The sequence below is a fragment of the Jaculus jaculus genome, chromosome 4 (genome assembly GCF_020740685.1).
Source record: "Jaculus jaculus isolate mJacJac1 chromosome 4, mJacJac1.mat.Y.cur, whole genome shotgun sequence".
Classification (NCBI taxonomy): domain Eukaryota; kingdom Metazoa; phylum Chordata; class Mammalia; order Rodentia; family Dipodidae; genus Jaculus; species Jaculus jaculus.
Window position 1 is genome coordinate 14,003,201 of NC_059105.1, and position 16,262 is coordinate 14,019,462.

The window sequence follows — 16,262 nt, forward strand, 5'->3', positions numbered from 1 at the left end:
TAGAAAGGACAGTAGTGGTCACTGGGCATGGGACTGGGCTTGTGGCTCGGTGGTAGATCTTAGCAGGTGCTCAGCACGTGACCCAGGTTTAATCCCCAGCACACGTCCACAAAACTGCTATCTGGGCATAGACTGGCAGAGGGGTGATTGTGGAGATCTCACTACTAGGTGAAGCTCCTGCCACAAAGCAAGGATTCGGTCCATGTAAGTCTCCGTGAGCTTGTTACAGCACACACCTCAGTGATCGGACGGGCAGAGGAGGGTCGGTCTACTCTTAGTGAAGCCCAGGCTCAGCTAAGGAGGTGGTGCTCTGCAGACACCCAGCTAGTGGCCAGCTGCTGCTCTGCCTGCGTATTCCTTATTGGACATAGATCAGATCTATATAGACTTATTAAAAAAGATATGAATCACCATTTAAATGAGAAAGTGAGAAAACTAATAAATGGTTATACTAGAAGCTCTGACTCTCTCTCTATCTCTCTCTCTTTGTTTTTTTGAGGTAGGGTTTTGCTCTAGTCCAGGCTGAGCTGGAATTCACAATGTAATTTCTGGATGGCCTTGAACTCATGGTAATTCTCCTACCTCTGCCTCCCCAGTGCTGGGATTAAAGGTGTGAGCCACCATGTCTGGGAACCTCTGACTCTTAAACTCTTTTTTAAAAAATATTTTTCTAAATATTTATTTATTTATTTGAGAGAGGGAGAGAGGCAGAGAAAGAGAGAGACAGACAGGGTGCTCTAGGCCTCCTAGCCACTACAAACAAACTCCAGATGCATGTGCCACATTGTGCATTTGGCTTTACATGGGTACTGGGATATTGAACCTGGGTCCTTTGGCTTTGCAAGTGAGCACCTTAGCTGCTAAGCAATCTCTCCAGCCCCAGAAATAGTCTTTTAAAAAAGTTATTTATTTATTTATTTATTTATTTAGAGGAGATAATGCACCAGGGCATCTTGCCACTGCAAATAAACTCCAGAAACATGCACCACTTTGCACATCTGGCTTTACATAGGTATGGAGAATTGAACCTAGACCATTAGGCTTTGCCAGCAAGCACCTAAACCACTGGACTGACCATCTCTTTATCCCAAGAATCGGTCTTCAATGCAGAGAAAGAAGACAGAAAGTGAATTTCAAGACCATGCTTTTGAGCTATTAAACAAGACAATGGCCCTAAGCTAAGGCTAAAAGAAGAAGAAGAAAAATTAAATCTGCACCAGAGAGGGATGGATGAAAGTGAATGTAGCTAAACTTCTTTAGAAGATTCTATTAAACACAATAGGGTAGGTGTGGAGGAAGCCTATGGGATTTCCTTTCAGAAACTCCATCCTTGGAACCTGAAGGCAGAGGGGAAAGGCGTGAAAATACTGTTGGATGGCTCTTGAATCCTGGAAAACGCAAGTTAAAACCCTTAGAAAGATTTCACTGCAAAGAAGCATTGAGTTGAACTCATGGAAGGGCACTGGGGAGAAAGGAAGGGCCAAGGGGAGGAAAACAGACTGCCCATTGCACTTCCAAGTTACGGGTGCCGCTTCCTTCCTGGTGGAGCCCTCCTATGTATATATTTCCTGGGGTCTCACTTTTCCTTTTCTGTTATGCAAAGTGCTTGGATTAAGCACTCTTTTTAGTTCCTTCCAGTTCTGATTTTGTATTTGAAAAACTAATGCAAAAAAGAAAGAAAGAGAGAGAGAAAGAAAGAAAGAAAGAAAGGAAGGAAGGAAGGAAGGAAGGAAGGAAGAAAGAAAGAAAGAAAGAAAGAAAGAAAGAAAGAAAGAAAGAAAGAGGGAAAGAGAAGCTGGGCATGGTGGCCCATGCTTCAAATCCCAGCACTTGGGATGACAAAGTAGGTAGATGGACTCAAGTTTGAGGCTGGCATGGGCTACGGTGTGAGTTCCAACAACAAAACGGACTCCTCCCCCAACTCGGGCTGCGCTGCACACGGAAAGAGGCGTAGGTCCCAGCACCCTCGTGGGGTCAGACCCTTGCCCCTCAGCTGTCAGCTGCTTATCACGTCTGAGCTTCAATATCCTCATTTCTACAGTGGGGGTAACAGCTCATCTGGCTGTTGTGAGTTTAAATTAAGGTCATACAAGCAGCACACAGTGTACTTAATAATTCTCATAAGTACCAATAAGATGTACTAATATTGGAATAATAAGAATGTTTAGACTTTTTCCCTCATCGTTTATTTCCATTGATAATGAATTTGAGTAACCTACTGCAACCACGTGACATGGCGCTGTGCTGCGGGTGATGGGTTTTCTTGCCCTTTCTTGTTTGGGCCGTTTACATGCCACCCATTCCGCTTTTTTTGAATGCCTATGAAAACACACAGCCTACGCTCCCTTCTCTATCGGCATCTCCATAGTCGGTGTGCTTCACGTGCGTGGGATTCAGAGAGCGCCTGCATGCAGGTGGCTTGGGATCCCTTTGGCATTCTTACCAAGCTGGGCTTGCGGGGTCATTGCTACCCTCCTCCACCCGGGAGGTTGGTGTTCCTCCCCACCCCGTGGATGCCCCTGTTTTGGCTGCTCTTCTCTTAATCTTGGCCTATCTCTTTGAGCCTTCGTCTTGCTTCTTTTAGCAGTGTTTCCAACTCAGGAACCCCTGTGTGACTCTTGAAGGGACCGCACTTCCCACCCATCCACCCCAGTTTCACATCCAGCAGGTGGGGGGGGGGGGTTCACCCGGTCAATACAAAACCCAAGTCCCCCAAGACGAGGACGCGCTGCCTGAGCTGGGGTGGAGCAGCACCACGTTAGGAACGTCCTCCTGCATTTTGGGTTGGCTTCTCCGCAGGGGACACCGTAGGCGGCGGTGCGGTCCGGCCACTGTCCCCCGCCCCTTGCGTCCGGTTGCGCCGTGGGTTGCGGTCTCCGTGGGGGTGGCATCTCCTGTCCCGGAGGTTTACGCCTGGCGGGGCTCCCCGGAGCCGCGAGGAGCCCGGGAGGCGAGACGAGGGCGGGGTGGGGCGCGTCGGGAAGGCGAACGGCGGAGCTCAGGGGGCGCGGAGGGCAGCGGGCTGGCGGACGCGCGGCCCCGGAGCGCGCGGGACGAGGGCTGGCTAGCGGCGGGGCCGCCCGCGCGCCCGCCCGAGGGGGAGGAGGCTGGGCGGCCCTGGCTGCAGGTTCGCTGTCGAGCGCGCAGGAGGCAGGGACATGGGTAGGGTGCGGTCTGCGCGGGGCCCAAGCCCGGATCTCTTCCATTTCCCCTCTCACTCGACCCCGGGCTGCGCCGCAGACGGCAGCAGCTCCCGCTCCGCCCGAGCCGCCTGACCGCCGGGCCGGGGTGCTAACCGCGGGTCCCTCCAGCCCGGCGGCCCCGGCCAGCCCTGCCCAGCCCGGCGGCCCGCAGCCCCGCCGCCCGCCGCCCCCCGCCGCCGCCGCGTTGCCAAAACAAACGGGCCGGCCTATTTATTGGCGGCCGGCGAGCCGGGCAGCTCAGAGTCAAGGCGCCGAGGGGGACAGCACGCCGCCACCAGCCAGGGCCCCGGCCCCCCGCCCCGCACCTGAGTCCCGCCGGCCTCGAGCCGCGCTGCGCTGCCCATGGCGCCCCCGCCCGGAGTCCCCCGGAGCCACCCCGACGCCTGAACCCCCGCAGCGCTCCCACCGACCCGCCCACCCATCAGTCCACCAGGCACCCTCGCCCGCCGTTCTCCCGGGCTACCCGGCCATGTCTCCCGCCTGGCTCCGGCCCCGACTGCGGTTCTGCCTGCTACTGTTGCTGCTGGCGGTGGTGGTGCCCGCGGCGCGGGGCTGCGGGCCGGGCCGGGTGGTGGGCAGCCGCCGGCGGCCGCCACGCAAACTTGTGCCGCTCGCTTACAAGCAATTCAGCCCGAACGTGCCCGAGAAGACCCTGGGCGCCAGCGGGCGCTATGAAGGCAAGATCGCGCGCAGCTCGGAGCGCTTCAAGGAGCTCACCCCCAACTACAACCCAGACATCATCTTCAAGGACGAAGAGAACACGGGTGCAGACCGCCTCATGACACAGGTGAGCGCCCTCCGTCCTCCCAGCGCGCCACCGAAGCACCATCACCTGCCCAGCCCTACTCTGCCGCCTGGCATCTCTTCTCCACTGCCTGGCACGCCCCTTGGCACCTGCCCCTCTCGCCAAGCAAGGGTGTCTTCTGCCCTAGACCGGGACAAGCCAGGGATCCTAGAGGGGGTGTCATCATCCCCGATCCTGCCCGGAGTCTTTGGAAAGAGCTCCGGGCTGCCAGGCCCCACAGACCCGGCAGGTTGGCGGGCGGGCTTCTTTGCCCCCAGAGTGCTGGCGGCTCAAGTCCGACGCGGCCCCCGAAGGTACCTCGCCCCGACTGCCTTCGTGCGCCCCCGGGCCCGCGCGGTCCTTCCCGGCCCAACATTCCTCCCGGCGGCTCCCAGGTCATTTCGAAGCCGTTTGGCACCCCAAGCGGAGAAGCTCTGGGCGCAAGGGGCCCAATGGCTTTTCCTCCCCGCAGGCTGTCGTTCCCTGCGCTGCCCTCTCCTGGACCAACATCCAGACTGGGTCTGGGGTTAGGGAACCACAGGGAAGAGTTGAGCCGGGAAGCGGAGGTGGGAAAGGGAGCCCGCTGGGCGAGCTCAAGTGTCTGTGGCTGGAGCTGAGCGGTGAGGTCGTGGTTAAAGGATGGAGAGCCCAACCCTTCGGACTCTGGGATTGAAACTTGGGGGATCCTTGGGCTTGGTGGCAGGGTCGGGAAGGATTGCACATAGAAATAGGAATGCCTAGGGAGGAAGGGAGCAGAGCTGACTCTTGTCGCTGCATGCCCAGAGCCCGACCGGCGCTCCGCCAGAGCGCAAGGGCGCAAACTTCCTTCCCTTGAAGCCCGGTGCGTTAGAGACTTACGCCCCTTTCCTCTGGGGCCCCTTCGGGTCTTTCCTTCGCAAACAGGCGGCCGGCTTTCTAAACTCTTTAGGAAGAGCAGCTGAACCACGGCCTTCAGCATGCGTCCTGGCGCCTGGGCTGGCCGGGCCGATGTCGGGGCCGAAGGTTGGCTGGTGGCCGGGCCGGGCTGGGCGCCGAGGAATGCAGATAAGGATCCGGGCCACAGGCTGGGCAATCATTGACAGCGAGCGCCCAGGCTCTGCACCCGAAGGAGGGAGCAGAGAGGGAGAAATGGGCGGGAGCTGGCCCGATGGGGTGGACATACGCCTGGGGGCTAGAGGCTGGACGGCAAGGATCAAGGAGAGGCACGCGGAGCTACCTCTCCTGACTGCAAGCGCCCCCAAGCCAGGCCGTGCGACTCGTAGGACGGCCAGGCCAGACCTTAGATTGTAGTCACGGTTAACTCCTGGGAGGCCGAGTCCAAGGGTCTGTGGGGCCCGACCACATGGGGCGGGTGGGGGCTGCCCACACCTGGCGCCCCCCCACCTCAGAGTCAAGGACTGATAGAAGGCCCCTTTCCCTATAGGTGGACGCCCCGCCCCTTTCCCTTTGTCACCCAAGGTCCCTTGGGCTCTAAGGACCCAGGCACGGGGAGAGGCAGGGAAGACCCAAGATGTTGCCTGTCCTTCACTGGGGCGCTTTTCTACGGAGATGGTGAAGATATGGAGCCAGCTCTGGGAGATCAAGGGCTCCGTTTCCCGGGTCCCTTCCCCAACTAGGGGTAACGCACCCTCGTGAAGGTGCGGAGAGCTTGCAAGCCCCTTGAAAAGGAAGATCGTCCACGTTCCCCCAGTTGTTGGGTGGTGGTCATGTTACTACTGGCCGGCCCGCCAGCTTCAGAGTTCCTGCCTTGCTGTATCTGCGGCCAGCGCGCACGGGCTTGGGGTTTTAATCGGGTCTCCGTAGGAATGCTTGACGGTGCTCAGGAGAGCCGATTAGGCCTGGGATTTCCCTCCCACACACCCCCAGCCCCATGCCGTGAGTGCTGTCTGCACCTGCTGTGTGCTTACTGGGCTCGTGGTCCCGGGGCTTCAGCCCTGAGGCTGCGGTGACACCTACTGGGCATCTTGGGCCTTGCATGCCTGGCAGGTCCGCCCGCAGGCAGTCAGCTCCCTCCTTCCCTGCCCGCGGGCCCACCCTGTGCCTAGGCGGGACTCAGGGATCCCCCGAGCTGGAAAAGTGTGTCCTCCCCACCCAGAGGAGGAACCAAATGCCAGAGCAGGGAAGATGAACTCCACTTATTGGAGAGGGTGCGTGATTCCAGGTGCCCGCCACCTTTGTGGCACCATGTTTCCTGGGAACTCCTAGGTGGAAAGAATGTGTGGGGGGGGGGCACACTTCAGAATCCTCTGTTCCTAAGGAAGGACGGGTTTTGCCCTCCTGGGTTTTGCCCGTCCAGTGGGTACTGTGGGAGAAGAGGGGGTTGCGGCTTGGCACCTGCCCGGGAGCTGGCTCCTGCCCCTAACTGCGCTCACATTCTCTCCCTCAGCGCTGCAAGGACCGTCTGAACTCGCTGGCCATATCCGTCATGAACCAGTGGCCCGGCGTGAAGCTGCGCGTGACCGAAGGCTGGGACGAAGACGGTCATCACTCAGAGGAGTCCTTACATTACGAGGGCCGCGCGGTGGACATCACCACCTCGGACCGTGACCGCAACAAGTACGGACTGCTGGCGCGCCTGGCCGTGGAGGCCGGCTTCGACTGGGTGTATTACGAGTCCAAGGCCCACGTGCATTGCTCAGTCAAGTCCGGTGAGCCGCTGCCGGGGGGCTGGGCTCGGGGCCGGGGCCGCAGGGCGTGGGCAGGCAGATCGAGGCCCACCAGGGCCAAGAAGGTGAAGATGCCCTCGGGGGCATGGAGGCGGGGACACGGGGGAAGAGGATTTCCGCGGCGGCGGCGGCGGCGGCGGCGGCGGCGCTCCCCACAGCTGCTCTGGACTGCCTGCTCCTCCCAAGTCTGGTAGTGTCGTGGCAAGAGCCTAGGAAGACAGGGCCTGTCCCCCGAGCCTGCAACAGGAAGTGCAAGAGAGATGGAGGAAGCCGGGCGCTCAGGCACCGCCGCCTTCCCCCACCCCTTCCCCTTCCAGGCCCGTGCAGAACAAGGCCTGGTGGGGCCCGGGGTCCCAGGGTGTCTAGGCAACCACTTTGCCTGGCCAGGCGCCCAGAGATTCAGAACCCATCAGCCAGCTGCAGGTCAGGCCTCCCAGGGGGCGCAGGCGTTCCCACCCCCAACCCCCGAAACTGAACATTTTGGGGTAAAGCTAGCCATAAGAGCCGTAATAAACAAAGTGGACTTACTTAATAAAGTGGATTTTCCCAGATTGGCCGCCTTGTTGTTCAGCCCTGGCAGGCAATGGAGCCTCGCCCCTCCTCCCCAAGTCTCATCAGTGTTCTTGTTGCATACATTGAACCCACTCCACTCATGGATGCTTCACACGGTTCCCGGGAGCCCCCCCCCCCCAGTCCTCCACATGGGCACCACACAGTAATTGCACTTATAGACCCTGCACCCTGACACCAGCCCTGCTTTTTGGAAGTCGTGATCCACCTGACTTCACAGAGGTGATCTCACCACCTGATTCAGTTCTGTGCACTTCAATTCACCTCCACCTGCAGACACTGGCCAAGACCAGCTTCCCCAGTGGTCACTGCCACTCATTAGCCCTGACCCCCAAACACTTCTCCACGCCACCTGCTGATGCCACTGCACCCTGTCACTGCACAAGGAATCAGCTCATGACTTGAAGATGACGTTTTTGTCCTTGTCCTTGAGCTGCCCCTGTCCACTCATTCTGAGCTAACCCCAGGAGTCTATGTCTGCTCCATGGTCTAGCCTTTCCTTCCCTCCCCTTCCACAGACTCAAAGGGCCAGCTCTGTCGCAGAACTCAGGTGCCAGTGTCGGAGAGCCAGTTCTTGAAAGGATTTGAGCAAAGGGGTAGAGCAGGCCATCTAGACTCAAGAGGAGCTAAGCGGTTGGTCCTCTCGGCGGGCCAACAGCTTTCCTGGGGTCAGGCCATAACTAACCAATGGCCTCAGCTGGCTGCGTTGTGGCACTGTTGGCATGGGAGCACATTGGGGCATCACCTGGCCCTGGAGTCTCAGTGTGCAAAGGTCTGCACTGCAGAGAAGGGCCGAGGATCATGGCGTGGGTTAGGGTAGGTTCATACACGTGTGGGAAGAGAGGGTCACCGATTTGGATTTGGCCACAGTGCTCTCTCTGGGCGCAAGAGGACCTCTGACTGGGCTAGGTTGGCTACCAAAGGGGTACCGCGCCTGGGAATGTGAGTTTCCCCTCAGTAACACCTTCATGTCCTCTTTCCCCACAGAGCACTCTGCTGCTGCCAAGACCGGTGGCTGCTTCCCAGCTGGAGCCCACGTGCGCCTGGAGACTGGAGCTCGGGTGTCCCTGTCAGCTGTAAGGCCGGGAGACCGGGTGCTGGCCATGGGGGAGGATGGGAACCCCACCTTCAGTGAAGTGCTCATTTTCCTGGACCGTGAGCCAAACCGGCTGAGGGCTTTCCAGGTCATCGAGACCCAGGATCCCCCGCGCCGCCTGGAGCTCACGCCTGCTCACCTGCTCTTCACCGCTGACAACCACACAGAGCCAGCAGCCCACTACCGGGCCACGTTTGCCAGCCATGTACAGCCTGGCCAGTATGTGCTGGTGGCAGGGGTGCCAGGCCTACAACCTGCCCAGGTAGTGGCTGTTTCCACGCATGTGGCCCTTGGAGCCTACGCTCCACTCACAAGGCATGGGACGTTGGTGGTAGAAGATGTGGTCGCTTCCTGCTTTGCAGCTGTGGCTGACCACCACCTGGCTCAGTTGGCCTTCTGGCCCCTGCGACTGTTTCCCAGCTTGGCATGGGGCAGCTGGACTCTGAGTGAGGGTGTACACTGGTACCCTCAGCTGCTCTACCGCCTAGGACGTCTCTTGCTAGAAGAGAGCAGTTTTCACCCACTGGGTATGTCTGGGGCAGGAAGCTGAGAGGACTCCACCATTGCCCTCCCAGAATGGCTGTGCTGGATCTAAAGGCTTTGCCAGGAGGCCTTGGACCCTGGAAAGCACTTGAGCTAAGGATACTGGTTCCCATCCTCTGCTCCAGAGTGGTGACACCTTATTGAGACTTGACTGGGCAATGCCAAGTTTCCCACCCCTACCTTGTTGTAGTGGTAGAGCTGCAAGCTGAACTGGTGAGGGGGTGGTGAGCTCTTATTTTTCTTTCTTGAGCCATCCAGACCCAGCCAGCTCTCACTGCGATTTTTCATGCCCTGCCCCCCGCCCCATGGGGATTGGGGCCCAATCCATCTGTCTTTGGATTGCTTACTCTGGGTTTGTGACTTCACTGTTGGTAACAGATCGCAATATGAAGAGAGTCTGCCCATAGGCAGGCTTGCACCTCAGTTGATGCTGCTAGATTCCCTGGGAGCCAGCAGGGAGCTGGCTGGACTCTTTGCCTCCCAGACCTGAGAAGGCCATAGCCAGTCTGGCCATCCTGAGGCATGACTTCCCCCTACTGGCCACACTCCTCCAGATATCCTGAAACTGTCAGTGGGCAGAGTTCTCTGTCCCAGCCAATGTGACCACAGTGCCTGGGACTGGGGAAGAGGCCTGGATGTCTTTGCCACCCCTGCCCAGGCTAAGCTCCCTCTTCTGCTGAACCATGACCCTCCCCACCTCCTCCATCAGCCTCCCCCACCTTATTTATTGGCATGGAGTGGGATGCCCATGGGAGAATTTTGGGAATGTTTTGGTCTTTCCTTCCTTTTGTAATAAAATTATTTAAGTTGTTAGAGTTTCGAGTCCAGGATGCTGAGAAGAGACTATACGCAGCGGTGTGGAGTCATGGGCAGGTGGGTCTAGAGCTTGCCTCCCTCTTTGGTCCCTTCCCCCAAAGACACCTCAGAGCTCCCATCCCTTCTGCAGATCCTTTCCCACCCAGCAGCTGAGAGCTGAGCAGGGCCTTTGATCAGATCGCCCCTAAACATGGTTGGTGCAGGGAGAGTGCTGAGCTAACTAGCCCATGGTCACGTCGCGCACCTGGAGCCACGGCATTGTGCCTTAGCCAAGGTCATTCTCTTGCCTCCTCTGATTCTTTTCAAGGCCTGGGTTTCAGACACTTTGTTATTCGTAATGGACCATGAAATGACAAGACTCTGTGGTATTCACGGTTGTCTGTGGCCCATTCTGACGTCTTGGATAAGTGAGAGGTCAGTAAGCTGGCAGTTGTCAAACCTCACAATGACCTGAACAGCTTGTTTAAAGGAGATACCTGACTTCACATCCAGTATTCTACTTTCAAACATCTCACTCAAGACCCAGAAACTGGGCTGGAGAGATGACTCAGCAGTTAAGGCGCTTGCCCGGAAAGCCTAATGACCCAAGTTCAATTCCCTAGTACCCACATAAAGCCAGATTCACAAAGTGGCACATGCATCTGGAGTTCGTTTGCAGTGGTTAGAGGCCCTGGTGTGCCCATTCTCTCTCTTTCTTTCTCATTCTCTCTTGGGTATGGTGGCATGTGCCTTTAATCCCAGCTCTTGGGAGGCAGAAGTTGGAGGATCATGATGAGTTCAAGGCCAGCCTGAGACTACATAGTGAATTCAAGGTCAGCCTGGGCTAGAGTGAGACCTTACCTTGAAAAATATAAAAAGACCCAGAAACTTTTTTTTTTTTTTTACAAATATCCCAAACGTGACAAATGGGCTATATATGTTAATTCGTTTTTCATACCTGGGAGAAAACACCTGAGGAAAACAACTTAAGGAAAGAATGATTTATTTTGGCTCATGACTCATTTAAGAGCTTCATGGTTGCTCTGAATCTCTTGCAGATGAGAACAGGGTAGAGCAGAAATACTCACCTGATGACAGTTAGGAAGGAGCAAAAAAGTTTGGGGACTAAGATGTATCCCTCAAAGTCACACCTCAAGTGACCTACATTTTTCAAGCCTTTTATTTATATTTATTTATTTATTTGCACGTGTGTCAGGGTCTTTTGCCCTTGGAGTCTGTTGTAGGTCCCCTCAGGCTGTAATGATAATCTAAAGAAGGCTATTTGGGGCTGGAGAGATGGCTTGGTGGTTAAGGCGCTTGCCTGCGAAGCCAAAGGACCCAGGTTTGATTCTCCAGGACCCATGTAAGCCAAATGCGCCAGGTGTCACATGCATCTGGAGTTTGTTTGCAGCTACTGAAGACCCTGGCATGCCCATTCATTCTCTCTATATATCTCTCAACCCTCTCTTTCCCTCCCTCTCTCTCCATCTTTCAAATAAATAATAAAATAAATTTTTAAGAAGAAGGCTAACTATGGATAGGTGTTATTCTAGACTTTTATTCTCAGGAGCCAATTTAGCATACGTGTGTGTGTGTGTGTGTGTGTGTGTGTGTGTGCAGGTCAGAAAACAACCTTGGGTGTCATTCCTCAGAATATCACCCACATTTTTTCATATTTTATTTTTATTTATCCACGAGAGAGAGAAAGAGAGAGAAACAGGCACGGCGGGGCCTCTAGTCACTGCAGAGGAAACTCCAGACACATGTGCCACCTTGTGTATCTGGCTAATGTGGGCCCTGGGGAATCAAACCTGGATCCTTAGGCTTCGCAGGCAAGCATCTTAACTGCTAAGCCAGCTCTCCAGCCCTCACTCACCTTTTTAAAACCGGTTCTGTCATTGGCCAGGAGTTCATCAATTAGGCTAGACTGGTTGGCCAGCAAGTTCCAGGGATCCTACTGACTCTGCCCTCCCCCAGCCCCCAGTGCTGGGATCACAGGTGCACACCAGCACACCCGACAACTGTGTTGTGTGTTCTGGAGATTGAATTCAGTTCTCCATGCTTGTAAGGCAACCACTTTAGTGACTGAGCCGCCTCCCCAGCTTGGGGTTTTCTTATACACCTGTGTGGTATTTGCTCTACTGTTGCTATTTTCCAGATGAGAACATACTCCAGATCATACAGTCTGGTGAGATGGTGGGGGGAAGGCTCACAAGCAGAACATGTCCAAAAGCTCCTCTGGCTGCAGTATGGAGGGGACATGGAGGGAGGCAGCTGGGGAAGCAGGGAGTCCATTAACTGGGGAAGGACGTAGGTGACCTGGACTGAGGAAATGGCCACGGCGTCAGAAGCAAGATGGCCGGTTGTAGATATTCAAGTAATAGGAACCAGGGTCCAGGGGTTTCCCATACCAATATCCCCTCGTTGTTGCTGGAGGCTAGTCTGTTTGGGTTCAAGGGACTCTCCAGGCTCCTTCTGTCCCTGCGGTCATTCCTGCTCCTGTCTTAATCCATTTAGTGATGCCAAACAGAATACCACAGCTGGGATAATGTATCACTCAGTTCTTGAGGCAGCGGCATCCCCCAGCAAGGTGCCGCACCACCATCGATGAGACAGCAAAAGGAAGGCAGCTGGAAACATCATTGCATCAGGAACTCACTCAGCAACTATCCGCTCCAAGCACGTGGGCATTAACTCCTGACCACAGGCAGTCCTCATAACTGACCACTCTTACAGGTCTTGCCTCTGAGCATTGTTGCATTTGGGAGTTACACTTCCAACACATTTAAAAATATTTTATTATTTTTATTTATTTATTTGAGAGAGAGAGAGAATGGGTGTACCAGGGCCTTTAGCCACTGCAAATGAACTCTAGATGCATGTGCTACCTTGTGCATCTGGCTTATGTGGGTCCTGGGGAATCAAACTTGGGTCCTTTGGCTTTGCAGGCAAATGCCATAGCCACTAAGCAATCTCTCCAGCCCCCAACATATATATTTTTTTAAAAATGTATTTGCAAGGAGAGAGAGAGAGAATTAGCACACCAGGGCTTTTGCTACTGCAAATGAACTCCAGATGCACATGATACTTTGTGCATCAGGCTTTATGTGGATACTGGGGAATTGAACCCAGACTTTCAGGCTTTGCAAGCAAGTGCCTTAACCACTGGGCAATCTCTCCAGCCCCTAACACAATTTTTTTTAAGTTTATTTATATATCCATTTTGTGTGTATGTGTGTGAGGGTGCACGCATGCACGTGCACATAAGGATATGCCAAGGTCTCTTGTCACTGCAAACAAATGCCTGTTCAGCTTTACGTGGGTGACTGGGGAATTGAACCTAGGCTATCAGGCTTTGCAAGCAAGCACCTTCCAACCACTGAGCCATCTTCCCATCCCCCAACACGTAAATTTTGTGCAGGGAAAGAATTCAGAGTGGCTCCCTATGTCCAAACTCACCAATCATGGGGGAAGCTATGATAGCAGCAAGACCTGGAGTTGGAGTCCAGGAAACAAAGTGGGAGAACTGGCTGTGGGATCTCTGGCGTTGTCTAGACAGGCCATCCCTCAGAGGGGGACCCAGTACACTTAGGCTCCCATTCTTATCTTCACTGGGGCCTCTCTGCAAGACCACAGCCCAAGTAGTACCTGCCACCTCCTTTTTTGTTTGGAAAACCCCAGCGACACTGGGAATGCTCTTTGGAAGCCATATGGGCTTGCATTCCTTTCCCTTAGCACCCATGGGAGGCTTTTGATAGTTGGTAGCCCTGTGTTGGGAAGGAGTGAGTCCAAAGTAACATCTCTTCAGGTGGTGGTCTTACTGCTTGTACCAGGGGTCCTATGGAGGGAACTTGAAATAGGCACCTTCCACTGAAAAGCATAGGGTCTTCAGAGCCATGAGTTGTTTGGGTAAATGGATCCTCAGGAGCAAATGCATGGAGAGAAGGTTCAGGGCATGCCCAGGGACTCAAGGTGGCTGGGCAATTGGGGCTAAAAGTGCCAGAAAGAAAGGCTAGGACATGGGTCGTGGGAGGGGTTGTTGTTGGGGGCAGGAGCAGAGACAAGGGTCTGATGTGAAGTGTCCAGAGCAGCCTTCCAAACAGGGTGGACTCCAGAAACGGAGGTCTGTGAGGGAGAGCATAGACTTTACTTCTCACTCCAGAAGGTGCCCCTGTGCAGGTAAAAACCCCCAGTAGTGGCAGCTCTCCTACACTGCGCCCTCTTGCCTCTGCGTGGCTGTACCTCCTGGGGCTCAGCCCCACGTCCCACACCCTAGCCTGGTTCTCAAAGGCTCTTTGTTCCTAGAGCTGAATCTGGCCAGCCAGGATCCGATAAAGCCTCTTTGGGTAGATAGCTGCCCAGCCCTACGTGCTACACCGCCCCGAGCCACACCTGCTGCTTCGCACGCATGCATTCACCCCAGCTGGGCAGGGACCCAGGGACCTTCCATCTGTTTGGGGAACATTTGTTCCCTAGATTGTCCCTATCCATGGCCTCTTTAAGACCCCTCTTGGCTAAGGTTGTAGCTCAGTTTGTAGAGCACTTACCTAGCATGCACGAGGCCTTGGGTTTGATCCCCAACATCACGTAAACCAGATGTAGTGGCAGGCATCTGTAATCCCAACACATGGGAGTTGAAAACTGGAGGATCAGAAGATTAAGGACATTTGCAAGGCCTCCTGAAGCTAGGAGGGTGAGAGCTGATAACTCCCAAACATGATGTAAAGAATCTGTAAAGCCCGAAGTGGATGGCTCCCTGTTACAGAAAGCGGTCCTGGATCAGTCATGTTCTACGCGTTGTGAGGGAAGCCAAGATAGGGTCTTAAGACACTGCACAGGGTTGGAGAGATGGCTTAGCAGTTAAGGCACTTGCCTGCAAAACCAAAGGATCCAGGTTTGATTCCCTAGGGCCCACGTAAGCCAGATGCACAAAGTGGCACATGTGTTTAGAGTTTGTTTGCGGCAGCTGAAGGACCTGGTGCACCCATTCTCTCTTTCAAACAAATAAAATGAATAAATAAATGAATATATTTTAAAAAAATACATGTGCACAAATTCTTTGATACTCCTTAGGAAAGGGTCTGATCTGAGAGTAGCTCAAAATATGCCTGGGAAGCTCCACCTGACTTAGAGGTAGGTGTTCTCATCCATGGTTTAGCTGAGCTCCTTAACAGCTGTCAGCCACATGAGTGTGCCATTTAGGACACCCTAAAGCTAAAAGCAGCCCTAATCAATATAGTATTGCAACTAGGGGTGACATCCCAAGTAAGAATTTCCTGGATGGATCCTGGCTTCCTAACCCACAAAACCATAAGCAAAATGAAATGGTTGCTTGGCAATTTGACATTTTGGATTAACTTCTTAGATGATGCAAGCCACAATAGAGATCAGAGAGAAGGAACAGGGACTTAGGAAGTTATCAACTCTGTGTGGTGTATATGTGTGTGTGTGTGTGTGTGTGTGTGTGTGTGAAGAGAGAGAGAGAGAGAGAGAGAGAGAGAGAGAGAGAGAGAGAGAGAGAAGGAACAAACACCTTGTTTGGCACAGAGTCTCCCTTGTCGTTTGCCATAGCAAATGTCAGACTGGATGGTCTGTGAGTGCTGGAATTCTCCTGACTCCACTTTCCATTGTCATAGGTTCACTGGGACTACAGATAAATGTGCCACTGTTTCTGGCTTTACGTGGGTTCTGGGAATCTGACCTCGAGTTCATAGCAAGCACGTTTAACCACTGAGCCATCTCCCCAGATCTTTCCTGAGGTCTTTGCTATGATTTAGCTGCAAGGCTTTTACATATGGAGCCCTGGTGAGGGTGGGGAAGGTGTGGTGTTTCATCTTCACCTGGAGGGGAGGCATGAGAAGATACTGGAAGAACTTAGCTCAGGGAAGATGGAAATGGAGGGAAAAGGAGGGTCAGATGAACATATCTCTCCAACTCAAATGATTCAAACATGTGTGTTTGGCCTTTTGCCCCCCCCCCTTTGAAGTTATTGATTGATTGATTGATTTGAGAAATAGAGAGAGGGGGTATATGGGTGTACCAGGGCCTCCTGCCACTGCAAACACAAACTCTGGATACATTTGCCACTTTATGCATGTGGCCTTATGTGTGTACTGAGGAATTGAACCTGGACTGTCAAACTCTGTAAGCATGCACCTTTAACCACTGAGCCATCTTCCCAGCTCCGTCTTTAGTTTCTTTGGTAGGATCTCTGCTGATAGTCAAATCTTTTTTTGAGGGGAGGTCCTAATTAGAAACAGTTCTGACATTTTTTGTGTGTTTATATGTGTGCAAGTGCACATGTGTGTGCAAGTGTGCATGCACATAAATGTGGAAGCCAGAGATCAACATTGGGTGTCTTCCTCATTTGCTTATTTATTTCCAAGCAGAGAGAGATAGAGAGAAGAGATACAGACAGAGAGAATGGGTGTACCAGGACCTCTAGCCTCTGAGAATGAATTCTAGACACATGTGCCACTTTGTGCATCTGGCTTTACGTGGGTACTGGGAACTCAAACCCCAGTTGTTAGGCTTTGTAGGAAAGTGCCTTAACCCCTGAGCCACCTCTCCAGCCCTGCTTTTTTTTTTTTTTTCTTTTTCTTTGA

General features: G+C 54.0%; 1 protein-coding gene across 1 annotated transcript; it reads left to right on the forward strand.

Annotated features, from left to right (window-relative positions):
- The first annotated feature begins 3,442 nt into the window (after positions 1–3,442).
- On the forward strand, positions 3,443–10,046 carry Ihh (Indian hedgehog signaling molecule). The gene is made up of 3 exons (XM_004662919.3): positions 3,443–3,990; positions 6,374–6,635; positions 8,211–10,046. Exons 1-3 carry the CDS (start codon positions 3,673–3,675, stop codon positions 8,867–8,869), a joined length of 1,239 nt encoding a protein of 412 aa, XP_004662976.1. The 5' UTR covers positions 3,443–3,672; the 3' UTR covers positions 8,870–10,046.
- Positions 10,047–16,262: the final 6,216 nt, after the last annotated feature.